The sequence below is a fragment of the Telopea speciosissima genome, chromosome 2 (genome assembly GCF_018873765.1).
Source record: "Telopea speciosissima isolate NSW1024214 ecotype Mountain lineage chromosome 2, Tspe_v1, whole genome shotgun sequence".
Classification (NCBI taxonomy): Eukaryota; Viridiplantae; Streptophyta; class Magnoliopsida; order Proteales; family Proteaceae; genus Telopea; species Telopea speciosissima.
In genome coordinates this window covers 31,876,754-31,896,652 of record NC_057917.1, presented here as the reverse complement: position 1 = coordinate 31,896,652, position 19,899 = coordinate 31,876,754, and the positions used below count along the sequence as shown (strand labels likewise).

Below are 19,899 nucleotides of genomic sequence, written 5' to 3'. Positions count from 1 at the left end.
TTGGAAAGGGAGTAAAAAAAGGAGAATTTTGATTGACTCGTGTTGCTGTAGATGCGGGAAGGAGGTTAAAACTATTGATTACATACTATTTGAATGCCCATTTGCCCAAGTTACTTGGTTCGGTAGCCATCTCTCATTCGTTGCTCCTCAAGATGAATCCCCTAAATTGTACAAAAGGTTGCAACAATGGGATCGGATCCAATTTCCCTCTAAATCTAGCGGAGCTAAGACCTTAAGTTTATGTTCCTTTGTATGTTGGAATCTATGGCTCGTGCGCAACGATTTGGTGTTTACCAACAAGGAGTGATCTTCGATGGAAGTGTTTAGTAAAGCCACCGTGCCTTCGACGAGTTTATGGCAATCCCAAAGTCTAAAGTTTAGCACTAGCCCTACGATGGTGGTCTCTTTCCTCAATAGGCTCGGTAAAGCTGAATTGTGATGCATCATTCTCTCTAGATGGGGCAAAAAGTGGAGTGGATATGTGATTCGAGATCAGTTGGGTTTTCCGATGCAGGCATTGACTGAACCCATAAGTTTTCCTGATGTGCTTTGTGGAGAAGTTATGGCCTTAAGAGCTAGACTCACGATGGCTTTGGAAAGTGTTGCCGTCGGAATGCTGCTACGTGACGTGGAGATTTGCAAAGAGAAGAAGGCACTAAAGAGGACCGGAATGGACTCCGAGGGGGGACTCTCTGATGCCAAAGTCAGTCCGACAGAACAGTAAGAGAAGGGTACTGAAAGAGTCAGAGTCAAAAAAGTGAATGTACCTCTTTGTGGTCCCCCATTGTCTTTATATAGGGTTTGCGATTATCGAGACGGTGAAGACTTCTACTTCTGTATGCCTCTCACCTGACCCCTTAGTTGGGTTCCGTGCTCCCCACATTTAGGGGTCATTTTGGATGCGATCGCGTCAGTGATCAGAGTCCCACTAGGAGTGTGGTACAACACGTTGGGAGTTGTGCAGCACAAGTTATCGTCCACGTGTCTGCTTCCGATTGGTGGGCCATTATGTAGTATAACAGATGCCCCCCACTCCGCGGGGCGCTGCCAATGGCCCTGGGGAGTAAGGCTTTTCCTTCTTCTCCTTCTTTTCTTTTTTTTCCCCTTTTTTTTTTTTTTTTTTTTTCTTCTTTTCCCTTCTTTGTTTTTTGGGTTGGTCTTGGCCGGGCAGACCTGCTCGGCTGGACCTAGTCGGCCTCCCCATTTTTTTATCTTATTTCTTCTTCTTTTTTTTAGCCTGGCCGGGCAGACCTGCTCGGCTGGGCTTGCTCGACTAGCCAGGCAGGTCTGCTCAGCTGGACCTGGTCGGCCTCCCCCTCATTTCTTTTTTTTTTTTGGACCTAGCCGGGCAGACCTGTTCGGCTAGGCCTGGTCGGCTAGCCGGGTAGGTTTGCTCGGCTAGCGCATGGGTTGGGCTTGCATGCTGCTGGGCCTGCCTTGCGGGTGCACAGGCTAGGCTGGCCTTGCGCATGGGTTAGCCTGGCATGTGAGCTAGGCTGGTTTGGCGTGCTGCTGGGCTTACCTTGCGTGCATGCGGGTTGGCCTAGCATGTGCACTGGGCTGGCCTGATGTGCTACTGGGCTTGCCTTACTGTGCGCGGGCTGGCCTGGCGTGCTGCTTGGCTGGGCTGGCATATGTGCTGGGCTGGCCTGGCGTGCACAAGAGGTTGGCCTGGTGTGCATGCTGGGTTGGCTTTGTGCGCTTGTGGGTTGGCCTGACGTGCTGCTAGGCTTGCCTTGCACGTATGCGGGTTGGCCTGGCATGTACGCTGGGCTAGCCTTGTGTGTGCGTGGGTTGGCCTGGCTGGCTTGTAGTCTCGCCTGCTAGGTGCATGACCGGGCAAGTTTGGTATGTAGTGTCTGGTCGGCGGGGTGCCTGGCTGGCTTGATGCCTTCAACGGGCTGACCAGTTCGGCCATGCCTAGTCAGCTTAGGCTGTTGGGGCTTCAAGGACTTTACTTTGTCATTAATGCTAATGGGGGATTAGATTAATGGCAGGGTGACACATCAACTCTTCTTGGGAAGCCCCCCTTGAGTTGGCTTTTCTGACAGGCTATACTCTTATCTTGTCATCAATCTAGGGGGAAGCCATTATTTTGCATTAATGATGGGTTATCACATCATATGTTCTTGGGAAACATATCCGAGGTAACCCTCAGCTTCTCCTTCAAGTTTCTCCTTCCACTTCTTATATATAGAGGTGGGGGGCTCTTTCATTCTTCACTTGGAGGTCTTGGGTGCTCTGCTTCTCTGGTGCTCTGCTCATCCTTGTTCCAGTCGACCAAGTTCTCCTCAGCTGAGTTCTGTTCGGCTAAGCTCGATCTGATTTGCTTCTCCTCCATTCGGCTAAGTGACAAGTAAGTTGCATTTTCTTTGCTTATTTTATGGCCTCTAGTAGCTTGTCTCCCTTTGTTCCTCGGGACCCCTTAGAGAATTCATCCTCTAGTTCTGATTCTGAGGACTTGCCGTTGGATGCGTCCAATGATTCGGGTTCGTTGTTTGAGCCATCACCTGCTCCCACTGCCGATGAGTGTGAGGCAGAAGATTTCAATGAGTTGTGTGCTACGGTCGCGGCATTTGCAGACCCTTTGCTTGAGGTTGTGGCTAGGGACATTCCTTCTCCTTCTTGCGTCAGGTGAGCTGATCAGGTCAGACTTAGGGATATGTATAGCATCCCTGATTCTTTCACTATTAGGGCGGCCAGGGAAGGGCAGCTTCAGGAATCGACATGAGCTGTGCCTTTATAGGGATCATTTGGAGGCTGGTCTTCGTCTGCCTTTCTATGGCTTCTAGACCATATTTTTTCGCTACTACAAGTTAGCTCCCACCCAGTTTGCTCCGAATGTTTGGCGCTTGGTGATTGCCTTTCTCCTATTCTTCTCCCGTCATAGAAGGAGGGTGCACATGAATTTGTTCATTCATTGTTTCACCCTGTATAGCCTTCCCAAGGGTGATGGTTGGTATTACTTCTATCAACGGGAGGGGATAAGGATTCTTGATAAGCTCAAGTCATTTATCCATGGGTGGAAGAGAAGGTTTTTCTTTGTGAGATCCGAGAGCGGGTTTCCTTTTAGTACCTTATGGGGCGCTGCAGTTTGCGCCGAGGTGAATGAGAGGAGGTTCCTTGATGCCGAGGATGAAACTTTGCTTGCCCTAGCTAAGGCTGGTGGTAGACAGTGCCTTCGCTTATACGAGATTGAGGATGAGTCCTTATTGGTCCAATTTGGGTTGAGCCGCAGTGAGCTTCTTAGGATCTCTTCCATTGTATACTTTGTCGATATCGGTGTTATTTTAACCATTTTTTTTTCTAATTCTTGCAATGGTCCTCGACTCAGACAAGTACCTCACTGTGGTGAATGCCCGTCAATCGAAGAAAGGTGGGAAGCGGGTACATATTGATGAGCCAGCCACCAAGGAGAGTTCTCTTCCACCCACTCGCTCAACGCCTCGTCCGACGGTCCTCTCACTTCCTGTTTATGGTTTGACTTTGAGTGGTGGCACGACACAGCCGGCACGGGCTGAGGCACCTCAATTCATGCATAACGAGGTGATCTTCACCGCGGGTTGGGTTGTGAAAGATGATGACACCACTTTAGGTGATCTCAGGGTGGTCTGGGAGCTCGTTCTCGGGAGTCGTCTTCCTAGGGACGTCGAAGTTTTGAAGGGCAATACAAACGATACTGCCACCGCCCGGGCATTTTCTACAATGGTCGGGGTGAGTTCTCTCCTCTTCAGTTCTGTTTATACTTTTTCGTTGCTTTTCCTAACTTCGTTACTATTACTGCTTTGCTGCAGGCTCTGTTGCACACCATGGAAGTGACCTCCCGCCTTGAGGAGACGACCATTTTGTATGACCGTTTGGCTGAGGAGAAACTTGCCCTTGCTAAGGAATGGGACAAGCAGGAGAAGAAGATTGGGTACTTGGAAAAAGAGATGAGCAAGCGGTGGAAGGACTTTGAGAGGTAGCTGAGGGAGCTTTCTACAAAGGCAGTGGAAGACCAAGAAGCTGCGGCGCAAGTAGCGGTTGAAGATTTCAAGAGGTCTGAAGCATTTTCCCAGCTGGTCATGGAGGAAGGGACCTACTCCTTTTTGTAAGGAGGCACATTCGTGTGGGACTGGACTCTTGCATCCTACCCTGATATTAACTATGGCGAGTGTCCGATGTTTCGTGGGCCAGACAATGATCAGGACGAGGTTGAGGATGAAGACCTGCCACCCGCTGGAGATCCCACAGTCGATAACCTTGAGGGTCGCACCCTTCCTCCTACTCCCGGCTGAGGGATGTGATCCTCTTCTTGTTTTGAGGCAGTTTTTTTATCGTTCTTATTTTTTGTTCTTGTTGTAGGGCCTTGTGACAAAAATCTTTGTATGGCTGTTGACTTTCTGTAGGGCCGAGCGCCCATTATGTTATTGCTAATGGACTTGTCTTATTTTTTCTTGTTGATATCCGTCTTTGGTGTGTGTGGCATACCTTGGGATGGTGAGGCTTATTGGGCCTGTGGTATGTTTTGTCTCGTTTATGGGTGTAATCGAGGTAACCTGCTCGGCCAGTTTTGCCCATTTGAGGGCATGGCCGAGGTAACTTGCTCGGTGTATTCTGCCCGTTTGAGGGCATGATCGAGGTAACTTGCTCGGCGTATTCTGCCCGTTCGAGGGCATGGCCTAGGTAACCTGCTCTGCCTGTTCTACCTATTCAAGGGCATGGCCGAGGTAACCTGCTCGATGTATGCTGCCCGTTCGAGGGCATGGCCAAGGTAACCTGCTCGGCATATTCTGCCCGTTCGAGGGCATAGCCATGGTAACCTACTTGGCGTAATCTGCTCGTTCGAGGGCATGGCTGAGGTAACCTGCTCGTCGTATTCTACCCGATCAAGGGCATGTTACTTCTTTAGTTGATTGGGGCACATCTCATCCGAAAAAACTTACTTTACTTCTGATGAAAATAATATGGGCATACAAATGTGCGAGCGGAGCTATGAATCAAATACTTAAAAGGAAAAAAGTGAAAAGATATGAAGCATGGATGACGCTACTGGTAGTACTTCCTGAGGTTCTTCGAGTTCTAAGAGCGGGGTATTTCCTTGTTGAGTTTCCAAGTGGTAAGTGCCAGGCCTGACGACTTTGGTAACTCTGTAGGGTCCTTCCCAGTTTGGTGCTAGCTTTCCTTGGTGCCTTGGATCTGAAACCTCCGCCTTTCTAAGTACAAGGTCGTCGGGCTGAAACACCTTCTCTTTAACGTGAGAGTTGTAGTACTTGGCAACCCTCTGTTGGTATGCTTGCATCCTGAGTTGGGATCTATCACGTACTTCTTCGATAGTATCCAGGTTCTTGTGCAGATCCTCGTTGTTTGCCTCCTCAGTGTAGTTGGTTATTTAGGGTTATGGGAGCCCGATTTCTACGAGAATCACTGCTTCCGTGCCATATATCAGCCTGAATGAGGTCTCTCCCATTGCGGCTTGACTGGTTGTCCTGTAGTACTTCCTGAGGTTCTTTGAGTTCCAGGAGTGGGGTATTTCCTTGTTGAGTTTCCAAGTGGTAAGTCCAGGAGTGGGGTATTTCCTTGTTGAGTTTCCAAGTGGTAAGTGCCAGGCCTGACAACTTTGGTAACTCTGTACGGTCCTTCCCAGTTTGGTGCTAGCTTTCCTTGGTGCCTTGGATCTGAAACCTCCGCCTTTCTAAGTACAAGGTCGCCGGGCTGAAACACCTTCTCTTTGATGTGAGACTTGTAGTACTTGGCAACCCTCTGTTGGTATGCTTGCATCCTGAGTTGGGATCTATCACATACTTCTTCGATAGTATCCAGCTTCGTTTGCAGATCCTCGTTGTTTGCCTCCTCAGTGTAGTTGGTTATTTAGGGTTATGGGAGCCTGATTTCTACGGGAATCACTGCTTCCGTGCCATATATCAGCCTAAACGAGGTCTCTCCCGTTGTGGCTCGACTGGTTGTCCTGTAGACCCACAGAATGCTGAGTAATTCCTTTGCCCAAAGCCTTTTGTCATCATCCAATTTCATTTTTATTCCATCTAAGATGGTCTTGTTGGTCACTTCGGTTTGGCCATTTTCTTGCGGGTACCCAACCGAGGTATTTTTGTGTTCGATTCTGTAAGTGCTACAGAAATTATTGAACTCGTCGTTGTCGAACTGCTTACCATTGTCCGTGACCAACGCATAGGGTATGCCAAATTGGTATATTATCGACTCCCGAAAGAACCTCTTTGCATTTTTCTCCGTGATGGTGGCCAGGGGTTTGGCCTCCACCCATTTTGTGAAGTAGTTGATGGCGACTATCATAAATTTTCTCTGTCGGGATGCTATAGGGAAGGGGCCGAGGATGGGCACGGTATCGACCTGAGTTGAGTTATGGGTTGGTGTGACACTGGCGCGTATATTTGGCATTTTGCGCATTTTCTGATGAACTCCATTACACCCTGTAGTAGGTGTGGCCAGTGGTAACCATGCCTTATAATCTTCTGTGATAGGGATCTATCCCCCAGAAGTTGCCCACAGATCCCCTCATGGACTTCTCTCAAGGCATATTTAGCTTCGGATGGCCTCAGGCACGTGAGGTAGGGTTGGGTGTGGCCCCTCTTGTATAAGGTTCCATCTATTAACGTGTAATGGGATGCTCGGACCCTAACCCTCTTTGCTTCTTCTCTACTCTCTGGTAAGGTGCCCCCTTGTAGGTAGCTGATGATTGGATTCATCCAGCATGATTCTTCTGTAATTGGCAGAACTTCTGGTACTTCTTCAATGCTTGGATGTGGTAGTACTTCGACGTACACCATTCGACCTAAGTGCAAAGTCGGACGTCTCCAGTTTGGATAGGGCATCGGCGCTTCCATTTTCTTCCTTGAAGATTTGGAGGATCTGGAATTCTTCAAAGTCTTCCATTCTATTTTTTGCTATTTTCAATTATTCCTCCATTCTAGGCTCCTTGGCCTCGTATTCCCCATTCACCTGCCTTACAACGAGCTGGGACTTGTTGTAGGTAACTAACCTCCTGACGATTAGTGACTTGGCCAGTCTCATTCCCACGAGCAATGCCTCATACTCTACCTCATTATTGGATGCTAGAAAGGCGAATCGTAGGGCGTATTCTACCTTGAACTCTTCTAGGCTGGTCAAAATTAGCCCTGCTCCTCTTCCTGAAGAATTTGATGCCCCGTTGATGAAGAGGGTCCAAGCCAGTATTTGTTCCTCCTCTGCATCTTTCTCAGGTAGAGTACTTTTGACAAAGAAGGCTGCCAATGCTTGGGCTTTGATGGCGGTCCTTGGTTTGTATTGGACGTCAAACTCACCCAGCTCAACGGCCCAGTTCACTAGTCACTCGAAGAGTTCCAGTTTTTGCAGGATCTTCTTCAAGGGCTACTTGGTGAGTACCACGATAGTGTGTGCCTGGAGGTATGGGTGGAGCTTCCAAGTAGCCATAACAAGTGAATATGCGACTTTCTGTATCTTCCTATACCTGGTTTCTGCATCCAGCAATACACGGCTAACATAATAGTACACTGGTCTTTGGGTTTTCTTCTCTTCTCAAATGAGAACCGTGCTTACTGCTACCGGGGAGACTGCCAGATATATTTGTAGTTCTTCCCTTATTTTGGGCTTCACTAGCATTGGTGGTGACGACAGGTATTCCTTGAGTTGTTGGAAGGCCTCCTCACACTCGTCCGTCCACTCGAACTACTTGGCATGCTTCAAGTCTTGAAGAATGGTAGGCATTTGTCAGCTGACTTGGACATGAATCGGCCCAGCGCGACTATGCGCCCTATCAGCTCTTGCACCTCTTTGATTGTTCGAGGGGAAGTCATTCCTTGGATTGCCTCGATCTTGGTAAGATTTGCTTTAATCCCCTATTTCAACACAATGAATCCTACGAACTTGCCTGAGGTGACTCCGAAGGCACATTTTGTGGGGTTCAATTTCATGCTGTACTTTCTCAGGACTTGAAAGGCTTCCTTGAGGTCACTTATGTGCTTCTCTTACTCTATGCTCTTCACCAGCATGTCGTCGACGTATACCTCCATGTTTCGCCTGATCTGATCTTTAATGATCTTGTTCACCAACCGCTGGTAGGTCGCGCCCGCGTTCTTCAACCCGAATGGCATAACCCTATAGCAATATTAGTTATCGCCGGTCTAGAATGTCATTTTTGGGATGTATTGCTCATACATCTTTATCTGGTTGTACCCCGAATAGGCATCCATGAATGACAACAGCTCGTGGCGTCTATCAATTGGTCTATCCTTGGTAGTGGGTAAGTGTCCTTTGGGCAGGCTTTATTAAGGTCGGTGTAGTCAATACATATTCTCTACTTCCCGTTTGCCTTGGGCACCATGACTACATTGGCAAGCCACTCGGGGTAGACAATTTCCTTGATGAACTCGGTTTCCAACAATTTGTCGACCTCCTCCTTGACCTTCAACTGTCGCTCGGGGGCGAAGTTCCTTCCCTTTTCCCGCATTGGCTTTCTTGTCGGATTAACACTTAGCTTGTGTTTGATCATACTCCGGGGGATCCCGGGAATATCTGTGGCGGACCAGGCGAAGATGTCCGAGTTCGATCGTAGGAAATCGATCATCTCATCACGCTGGATGCCTTGGAGGTGCGACCCAATTTTGACTTGTCTGCTGTCATCTCCCTCTGGAATGTCAATAAGGGCTAGATCTTCGGTTGGTTGGCTTTGGGTATTTTCATCTCTTAGGTCTTCGATGGGGAGCGCCTCTCCTGCTTTCCCCTTCCCTCACAGTGTAGTCGCGTAGCAGTTCTGCGACACTTGCTGGTCTCCTTTACATTCATGCACTCCCTAGTTGGTGGGGAACTTCATCTTAAGGTGGGGCGTAGACACCACTACTCTCAGTGCATTGAGCCCTACTCGTCCAAGAATAGCATTATATACGAAGGGCACATCGACCACCAGGAAGGTGATAGTCACGGTGGTTTGTTGGTCTTTAGCTCCTGCCATGAGTGGCAAGTCAATTGAACCTTCTACCTTCACGGTTGCCTCTGTAAAACCTTACAGGGGGTAGTCTACCCTCTTCAACCTCTCTCTGGCCAGCTTCATCCGATCGTAGGTTTCTATGGAAAGAATGTCTGCCGGACTCCCATTATCAATGAGGGTCCTTTTCACATTGAAGTTCGCCACCTGCATTGTTACTACCAGGGCGTCATCGTGTGGAGACTGGATTCTGACTAGGTCATTGTCAGAGAACGAGATGACTTGGCTGGTCTTTGCCTTCTTGCTCAAAATTTCGGTTGAGTTGACTCTTTGAGCTTAGGCTTTCGCTCGCCTGGATGACTTCGAACTTTCTTCCTCCATTGGGCCTTTGTATATGGTAGAAGTAACTCATGCTGGAGCGTTGCAATTTTCCTGGACGTTCTGCCTGGGGCGTTTGGCCGATGCGGGGCGCCTCCAATCTGCACCACGTATTCTGCCTTGGTCTCTCTCTTCTCGATGACCATGCTGTTCATTCCCCTGGTTCCTTCTACGGTCATTAGGGTGGTAAGTGTCTCGTCGATTGTGGATGTAACACCCTAGGTAGCCCCTCTGGATCAGGCTCTCAATCTCTCCTTTGAGGTACTTGCATTCATCGGTGTCGTGATCGGTCCCGTTATGGAAGCGGCAGAACTTCTCACTGTTCTTCTTGTTTAGGCTGTTGCCTATCTTCGCGGGCCATTTGATGTACCTCTCACTCTGGATCTGCATCAGGATTTTTGAGCGGGGTCGGTTGAGCGGAGTGTACCATTTAAACTGCTTTGGAGGGGTTCTACTCCAACATCGCCGCATCTTCCTGCCGTCTTCACGACCTCACCTTCCCTCTCTCTCGATTCTCTTTCTCTCTGCCCTATCGTCCTGAGCATCCATCTTTGCATCTAGGGTCTCGACCGCCGTCATGTACTCACATCTAGCTTGGAGTTCCATCAGGTTACTGGAATTACTCCTACAGAGTTCCCAGTTGAGGTCCTTGTCACGGATTCCAGCCAGTAGAGCAGTGTACTCTACCTTGGGATCAAGGTCCTCTACTTTCAACTTAACCTGGTTGAACCGAGTTAGGTAGGATCTCAATGTTTCACCACTTTTCTGCTTCACAGTGGTAAGGCTCACCGGTGTCTTTGTAACTCCGACTGCTCGTGAAAGCAGAGGCGAAGGCCGTGCTGAGCTACTTAAATTCGTAAATAGAGCCCGACTCTAGGTGAGTGAACCAAGTCCTGGTGGCTTTCCTCAATGTTGGTGGAAAGGCATGGCACATGATTGCATTAGAGGCCCCATAAAATGCCATTATTGAGTTAAAGCCTTCCAGGTGTTGAACAGGATCGGTGGTGCCATCATAGTACTCGAATGCCGACATCTTAAATTCTTTGGGGAAGGGGACTGCCATGACTTCGTCCGAGAGTGCTGTCTTCCCAGAGAGGACAGGTTTCTCAGGCAATGGCTGTCTCTTAGCCATCCTCTGAATCTGCTCCCGCCTTTAATTGTTTGTTCAGATTGTCCTCTGTGGGGGCTTTTTCGAGGGCATCCTTAGGCTGATGCTTTGAATGTGCCTCATTCCAATCGACAGCTTTCTGTGTTTGTTTCTCGGTGTCACGGTCGTGGCTTTTCCCACTTGTGTGAGTGGAGCCAGAATTGCTCTTCTGGTTCTCCTGATTGTGAGTCCATGGAGGAGGGGGAGGTGGAGTGTTCCCATGAGAGGCAGCGTGAATAAGGGCCCTCGAGTTCTGTCTAAGAGCTTGAGTCAGCCTTTCAAACTGTTGCTACAGAGTCATGAACTGACCCTGGGTTACCGGTGCCTGGGGATTCGGCTGGGGTAGATCCCGGTTGGTTTGACCTTATTGCTGTTGCGTCCTTCGGATTCCGCCCCTGGAGGCCCTCCCGCCGCGATTTGCGTTCGGCTGTGCTAGGTGTTGATCTTCAGGAGGGGGTGTGTTGGCATGGCTAGGGTTACTCTTGTTCGCAACCTCATGGTTTGATGCCGTTTGATGAGTGTTTCTGGTATTCACCATTATAGACTCTGCTCTTCTGAGTTCCCACATACGGCGCCAATCTGTTGCCATCGGAATGCCACTGTGTGACATGGAGATCTGCAAAGAGAAGAAGACACTGAAGAGGCCTAGAGCGGACTCCGAGGGGGAACTCTCCGATGCCAAAGTCAGTTCGGTGGGTACTGGGAGAGTCAGAGTCAGAAAAGTAAATGTACCTCTTCGTGGTCCCCCGTTGTCTTTATGTAGGGTTCGTGGTTACCGAGACGATGAAGACTTCTACTTTTGTATGCCTCTCACTGACCCCTTAGTTAGGTTTCGTGCTCCCCACGTTCAGGGGTCATTCCCGATGCGATCACATCAATGATTAGAGTCCCACTAGGAGTGTGGTACATCGCGTTGGGAGTCATGCAACACAAGTTATTGTCCACGTATCTGCTTCCGATTGGTGGGCCCTTATGTGGTATAGCAAAAAGGAACATCCCACATCTCTAGGTTGAATCATACAGCCTCAACCTGATCAATATCTTCACGATCCTATAGAGACCAACTCCAACAACAATCTCAAACATAGTCAAGGATATTCAGCAACTTAGACTTCAGTTTATAGATATCTCCTTCTCTCACATCTCTAAGGAAGCAAACTCTATTGTGCATTCTTTAGCTCGGAAGGCCCTGTCTGTGGCTAGTAAGACAATTTGGCCACTCCATAGTTGATGGATCTATGTAAGCTTGATATCTAGTGTACTTTTCTTACCAAAAAAAAAAGATATCTAGTGTACTTTTATAGCCTGGTTTTGCAATAAATTTTCATTCTAGCAAAAAAAACTCAATTGCGGACATCTTGGCTTCGAACGGAGCTACTAGTCAACAATCGTTAGGCTGGGATTTCAATCCCTTTTTTTGTATTTTCTTGTACTTCCTTCCCCTTGTTTTATGACTCTAGCGTTTACTTGTCCGCGTGGTTTCAATTAAATTTCCTCTTTACCCAAAAAAGCTAGCAATACTATGTAGTGTCGGTGATACCTTGAACCATGACCACACCTGGTCATCTAGGGTCGGGAAAAAGGGACCCACTTGAAACGTTGCTTAAGTGGGACCCACGAAATGTTTAGTTTTCCTTGGTTAGCTGGCGTTAGTTAATTTTGACACCGGTACATTCATAATAGCCAAAGGGAATATGCATCTAAACTCTAAAGATGAGTGACGAGAAAAAAAAAAATTAACAACAATTATGAAATGCAGAAAGAAAAGGCCAAAAGTATGGACGTTGACGCTTAAAGCCTTTTTTTTACCCAAAAACATAAACGATTAAAGCCTTTTGAGAATTGAGAGAGGGAAAGGAAGAAAGGACGAAAGGAGGAGAGAGGGAAGCTCGTGCTCCTCGTTTTCACATTTCCGTCTGGGGCTGTGCTAAATAAAACAAGACGCATTGCAGGACGCGGGAGAGTTAAAAAATAAGGGGGGAGGGGGAGGGGGAGGGGAAGGAAGAAAAAACAATAATTAATTAAGCAAAACTTCCAGTCTCCCCTCGAGGCCTCAAGTTCCAGAATTCCACCGCGTTTACCTTTCCCTCCGAAGTCCCACCCTTATTATTTCTTCTTCATTCTGTGATAAACTTGGTATTTGGCTTCTCAGAAAACCAAAAATTTCAGAGTCAAGAGAGACAATCAATCTGTCATGAAGCTCTCTCAGATCCATGGGAGATTATTCCTACTCTATTGATGATCTCATTCGCTCTCTGGGATCGCAAATGCTCCTTCTCAATTCCAGATCGCTGCTCTTCTCTTCCGCATGTACCCCTGCCACTGTACGTCCCAACCCTACCCCTAACAGATCCATGTTTTGCGGATAAAAGACGGCTCCACCAAGTCTATCTTGTAGCGGCAAAAGGCTCTCATCTTCAGATTTGAAAGAGAAACCCTAGACATAGAATTCTAACCTCCCACCCCCGTTCTCCGATGAAAAGCACGAGCCGTTTGTTCACGATCGGGCTCGTGACGGCATGGTACTCGTCCAACATCGGGGTTTTGTTGCTCAACAAGTACCTCCTCAGCAACTATGGCTTCAAGTACCCTATCTTCCTCACCATGTGCCACATGACTGCGTGTTCCTTGCTGAGCTATATCGCCATCGCTTGGATGAAGATAGTCCCAATGCAGACCATCCGATCCCGTGTTCAATTACTGAAGATCTCTGCTCTCAGTCTCATTTTCTGTGCCTCCGTAGTTAGCGGTAATGTCTCACTTCGATACCTCCCGGTGTCATTCAACCAGGCAGTTGGTGCCACTACCCCATTCTTTACCGCCGTGTTCGCCTATATCATGACGGTGAAGAGGGAAGCTTGGCTGACTTATATCACCCTCGTTCCTGTCGTCACAGGGGTCATCATTGCCAGCGGGGTGAGTCATTGATTGAGTTTTGCTCCCCCCCCCCCCTCTCCCCAAACCCCCAATTGCTTAATATTAATTTCGTGAATTCAGCTACCTTTTACCTACATCCCTCTGTCTTTTGAAATGGAGACTTGAAACACCGTTACAATAATTTACTGCTTTTGGTTGATACGTCCGAAGAACTTGTAATATTAGTTTTTTCCCGAAACTTTTAACGGTGTTGACTGAGCAGATTCTGATTCTAAACTTGGTTTTGTGGAGATTCATTTTTTGATTGATATGTTTGGATGGTAAACTTCTGAAATCCTGCAATTGGAGTGAAACATGTATACCCTTTTAATGTTAACCAAAGATGATGATGCTGGTGTTGAGTTTGTTAGTAAATTCTAAATTTTATTCCTCAATACATGAAACAATTTTATTGTCAGTAATACTGCCTCTCAGCTGATTGTAGATGGTTCAATGGTCTGTAATCTTGTCAGTACTTGTGAATGTCCTCAGACAGGGAGGTTTACAATATATTAATGTCTAAATGAACTTTTTGAAGCCCAAGAGTTATTTATATTTATTTATTATGTTTTTCTTATGTTATGGTTACAGGGTGAACCAAGTTTCCATCTGTTTGGGTTTATAATGTGTATTGGTGCTACTGCTGCAAGGGCACTCAAGTCAGTACTTCAAGGGATCTTGCTGTCCTCTGAAGGGTAAGGAATGTCAATGGTATAAGCTTTCTGTTTGGATTCTAGGGCAAATCTTTGGTTTACATTCAACGTTATGATGAAACTGTAAAGACACACTGAAGTTCTTTAATAATGTTTCCAGAGAAAAGTTGAATTCCATGAACCTCCTTTTGTACATGGCTCCAATTGCTGTTGTGTTCCTTCTTCCTGCAACACTTTTGATGGAGGAAAATGTGGTTGGGATCGCGCTAGCGCTTGCAAGGGATGATGTCAAGATCATTTGGTATCTTCTCTTCAATTCTGCACTTGCATATTTTGTGAATTTGACAAATTTCTTGGTCACCAATCACACCAGTGCGCTGACTCTCCAGGTATGTCCCTGTGGTGAAATAAATGCTCATTTCTATGAAATTCTATTTGTTGTATTAATAGGTTAATGTAAATCTGCTTGGATTCTCTATTTTCTGCAAATTGAAGATCTAAGGTCATCTTGACATGCTAATCGCCTTGTTACATTTTTTTCCCTGATCATTTATATCAAGTTTTTAGGGTTTGCTTCAGCTTTCTTAACAGTAAAAATGGGGGGAAATCTTTCTAATGAATAAATCATAAGCCCATGTGAATAGTTGGATTATTGTCATCATGGATATAATAATTTTAGCAATGAAGGTCACTAAAGAATATAAAGTTCAAGAACATTTGTTGTTTGGCAATATCCTCCTCTACTGTCTTTATTACTTCTTGTGAATATTCTATCAATTTGTAATTATGTTTCCCATATTTGGTTACTTTGAGAAAGGAAATTGGTGACTAGATTTCTGCATCACAAAAACCATAGGAACTTCTTCCTTTGCTAGACCTTAAAAGCACAGTAGAGGGTAAACATGGGTATCAATTTCTCATCTGCAGAACAGTGTTTGCCGGTGGGTGCATAATTTTGCAGACCTTGATCTGGCCAAGAGGCATCAAGGCTTTTTCACTGCAAATGGTTGTTTACATGAGGGTTTTCTAGGTTAGCGATCGGAGAAAAATATAAATAAATCCAATGTTGCTAAGAAAGGTTACTTTTCAGTCATGAGTTCAATGTTTGTGCCTGCCTCCTCAGTATTTAGATGCTTTTGGTTGATTGTGCAATCAAACTATAGATAATTATATATCTTAAAAAAAAGTGGATGACGTTATATGATTGACTCATAAGTGAATTTGGTGGTCAACTTTGGTTCATAATGTCAAACTGCATGTTCCATGACTGGGTACATGTGAAGTCTGCTTGTGTTGGTTCAAACATGATGCGATCCCAGATCATAAAATCCTACTTTGGGGATCATTATGGGCCCGCCCAAAAGGTAAACAACTCAAATAAGAATGGTAGTGGCAATTTTGTAATTTAAAAAAAAAGGCACACTGGACCCTTAGGAGTAAGATCACATGTTGAGGGATGAAAAAGGAAATAAAAGTTAGAACTAGTATGACCTCAAATAGAGCTGATTGGACATCAAAGATTGATCGTGTCGTTAAGAGATAAAAAATAAACCCTAATTAAACTAATTAGAATAGTGGTAAATAGGGATCGAATCCACGGGGAACTGAAAGGCTAAATTTACTAAAATAATGTGAAAGTGGTTTTGAAAAGCAATTTGCAAAATTTAAAACTAAATTAAGGACTAATTAACAAAAGTGAGAATTGATGAGAAAAAACAACCTTTAGGTTTCAAATCCCCTTTGACATGACTACTTAACTCTGGCACATACTTCGGTTCATTATAGCTACAAGCCTAATGCAACCACACAATGATAATTTTAGTTCATCCTAGTTATAATCTATCTTGCCGATCACTATCGTCTTTCGCATATGCTTAGCACGCTTAGTTCGGTCTGTTATAAGCTATCATCGGTGCAACCAAAATTTCAATAAAAACTATTGTTTGAATAGAAAATATGAATCACAGAGGCAAATTCTCTAAACTAAATAATCCAATTAAAATCACCCACAAAGGGATGGAGTCTCAACATCAAACAATCAAGTATGCTTAAACCAGAAATTAAATAACAATTATCAAAGGTTCATCTACACCTAAAGGTAAAAGGAACTTAGCCACTCATGGTGCTAATTGACAGGGGGCAGCAACAGTGATCTTCCATGGAACACAATACGCAGGTGGAGAGTTGGAGCAATGTTGATGGAGGCAGCGGCTGTAGAGATGATGGTGTGGCAACTAACGATGGTGTTGACCTCTGCGTAATGCTGTCTAGAAAAACCTGCGGATGAGAAAGAGACTAGAAAAAAAAAGAAAAATTATGGAATGATGGAAGGGGCTGCCTTATGCTAGATCGAGGATGATTGCTGGTTCTAGATCCACCAATAAAAGGAAAACGAGAGAGGGAAGGAGAGACGGAGGAGAGAAATAAATAAAATCCCAAAAGAGAAATCCGGGAGAGCTTCTTGGAGAGAAAAAAAATAAATAAATATTAGAGAAGAGAGAGAACAGTAAGAGATTTGGGAAGAGAGGGATTTTAGGAAAGATGGGGATTTAGGAGAATTGGGAGACCGTGGGCAGCATGTGATTAAGAGAAAACGTGAGAGAGGATTTTAAAAGGAATTTAGGTGAAGATGGGAGAGAGAATTCGTGCAAGGGTTTTTGGGGAGAGAGGAGAGAGAGAGCTAGAGAGGAGGAGAGAGAGATTTTAGGGAGATGGGAAACCGTAGTGGGATGAGAGATTTGGGAAAAAGGGAGAGAAAATAGGAAAAGATTTTGGAAAAAGGGGAGAGAGAAGAAAGAGAAGAAAGAGAAGAAAAAGAAAAGAAAGAGAGGGAGAGAGAAACGTGAGGGAGAGAAGAGAAGGGGGGAGAGTTTAATCTAAATTCTAAATTTGATCAAAATCCTCTTTTTGAAAATATCTCTCCATCCTGGTTCCAGATGGATCTAATTCGAGAATTAAAGTTGCTCCAATTAATGTTCCGGACGGTGTGAGCCCAATATCGGATATCTTCTAAAAATTTCTCAATTTTCTGAAATTGCGGTTATGCCCTTGGGTCTTCAGTGAAGCTTCTTCCCATCTCATCCTTGATCACATGTGAGTCAATCCATGGGTAGACTGGTGCCTAGATTGCATCAAATCCTTCTATTCAGCATCTTTTATGCGCATGACCCTGTAACACCTGCAATCACAATTAAATAGCAAAATATAATTAATTAAATTAAAGATATTAAATTAAAATCAGCAATTAAATAGAAATTCAATGCATAATTACAGCCCGGTCACACTCCCCAACTTGCACTTTTGCTCGTCCTCGAGTGAAAGAAAACAAAAACTACTCTGCTTATCACTCCTTCAGCTTAATTTAACCACTCAGAAGCAAGTAAAATCATCATCAATGAATCAATAGCAAGGACCCTTAAGCATGTCAATAAAATCCAACAGAAATCTAAACAAAGAACAAGAAACTCTTCCGAGTTAGCCAACTCCTACTAATGCATTCAAAATCACTCATCTTAAGCTATGTCATAATGTCCAAGTGTTACACAAGCCCACTATTCATTATCATGTTTTATTTTTTTTTTACGTTTTTTTTTTTTAACTTCTTCAATCCATGCAATGTCCTGACCCCTTAAGCTTTCTAGATGGATCATGTAGCGAGCTTTGGGTCAATTACTCTCAAGCCAAATGGCTGTAAGGAATTAGGTGTAAAAACACCCCTCGGACTTACTTACTCAACCCAAATAAGCTACAAGTTAAGACTGGATTAAAGAGTTAAATTTTTTTTTTTTTGGTAATTGGGAGCTTTACATATATAGTTGATAGAAAGGGGGGGGGATCGAACCGGGGAGGGGATAAGATACCAGCCAAGGGACTCGAACTCGAGACCTCTTGGTGAGCATGGGCATGAAGCGCCCCACGGCTCACCAATTGAGCTCTGCAGTTGTTGGTAGAGTCAAATTTTTTTTTTTTTTCAACTTTCCAACCGTTTTACGCGAAGCTCAATGTTTGTGACAAAGAGACCCGGTTACTGAGTAGGAAGTTTTTGTTTTTTTTTTTAATTTTTTTTTTTATGGACATTCCAACTGTTTGACGCGAAACTCAATGTTTGTGACAAAGAGGCCCGGTTACTAAGGAGGAAGTCTTAAATGTATGATTTTGGAAAATTTTCAACCACAAAGGCTTGCATAGTTACACATGAATCATCATAAACATTCACTAAAGATTGAAATCCATATCCCAAGCAAAAATTTAACCAACAATGGAAGAGAAATAATGTTCTAAGTTTAAATAACTGGTAAAAACATTAACAAACTTTAGAATCACATGCTATAACTCTTGATAACGACATTGAATTTGGAACAAAATTTCAGCATGAATTCGCAATAAATATCAGAGTTCAAAGTTGTGCCCTCCCCAACTTAAATGACATTGTCCCCAATGGCATGCAAAAGAATATGACAATATAAAACAATGGAAAACAAATAAAAACAAAGGAAAGGAGCTCAACAAGGGGAATGGTCTTGTCTTGACCAAAATGATAAGCAGCTCCCTTGCTATGCAATTCCCAGATCAGGTGATCCGTCAGTGAGGTCCTGGGAATGCAAAGGCGGCTCCCTTTGAACAGGAAAGAATGAGGCACCTGTGGGTCCCCGCTGAGGGAAGTAAAGACTCCTCCAAAATCAGGACAAGTAGGGTACTGGTCCTTCATCCGATCAAAACCAACAACTTGCACACTTAGACTGTATAGGAGGGACTTTACTCGACCAGATGCACTATAAAGCTTTAACAAAGCATTGACTTAACTCAGGGCATCGGCAGCTTTGTTCTCCACTCCAGGCTTGTGCTTAAGCACAAAAGTATACTCCTACAGAAATTCAACCCACTTGGCATGTCTGGGGTTTAGTTTCTTTTGGGAGCTCAAATATCGTAGGGCCTGATGATCGGAGACGAATTCCTACGGTAGTAAATGGTATCGCCAATAGCGTAAAGCCTGGACTGCCGCATAGAATTCCTTATCGTACGTCGAGTATCGTTGCTTGGCTTCATTCTGCTTCTCACTGAAGTAAGCAACGGGGTGTGCTTCTTGACTAAGGACACCTCCTATCCCGACCCCTGAAGCATCATAGGCAACTTAAAAAACATTAGAGAAATCAGGTAAGCGTAGGACTGGGGATTCTATCATTGATTTCTTAATCTCCTGGAAGGCTAATGAAGCACTCTTAGTCCACTTGAACTCCCCTTTTCTGGTGCAATCTGTAATGGGAGCCATGATGGAGCTAAACTTGTAAATGAACCGCCTATAGAAAGTGGCTAAACCATGGAAACTTCGCACCTCATGAATGTTTGTTGGTTCAGGCCACTCTACAATCGCCTTAACTTTCTCGAGGTCGGCTGATACTCCTTTTGCCGATACGATAAAACCCAAAAAGATCATCTAGTCGCTCAGGAAGGTGCATTTCTTAAGATTAGCATAAAGCTTTTCTTTCCGAAGTATTAGGAAAACCTGACTCAGGTGATCAAGGTGAGCATCCTTGGTCTTACTGTAGATGAGAATATCATCGAAGTGGACCACGAGGAATTTCTCCATGAATGGTCTCAACACCTCCGACATGATCCTCATGAAGGTACTGGGGGTGTTTGATAGACCAAATGGCATGACTAGCCATTCATAAAGGCAGTCCTTTGTTTTAAAGGCGGTTTTCCACTCATCCACCGGTCTAAGCCTTATTTGGTGGTACCCACTTTTCAAGTCAATATTGGAAAAGATTGTAGCACCAACCATCATGTCAAGCATGTCGTCAAGCCTAGATATGGGAAACCTATACTTAACAGTAATTTTATTAATGGCCTTACTATCCACACACATA

At 45.1% G+C, this 19,899-nt stretch overlaps 1 protein-coding gene across 2 annotated transcripts in view; it reads left to right on the top strand.

Moving 5' to 3' along the window:
• The first annotated feature begins 522 nt into the window (after positions 1-522).
• LOC122652385 (probable sugar phosphate/phosphate translocator At3g11320) overlaps positions 523-19,899 on the top strand; it is a 40,728-nt gene continuing 21,351 nt past the window's right edge. The window contains exons 1-5 of one of the 2 annotated variants that reach the window (XM_043846106.1): positions 523-533; positions 2,544-2,556; positions 12,644-13,379; positions 13,971-14,074; positions 14,193-14,421. In XM_043846106.1, coding sequence (XP_043702041.1) covers positions 12,939-13,379; positions 13,971-14,074; positions 14,193-14,421 — 774 coding nt within the window. In that variant the 5' untranslated portion in view covers positions 523-533; positions 2,544-2,556; positions 12,644-12,938. Of the gene's footprint in view, positions 534-2,543; positions 2,557-12,571; positions 13,380-13,970; positions 14,075-14,192; positions 14,422-19,899 lie in introns of those variants that run through there. The other variant, XM_043846105.1, reaches the window with a different exon arrangement.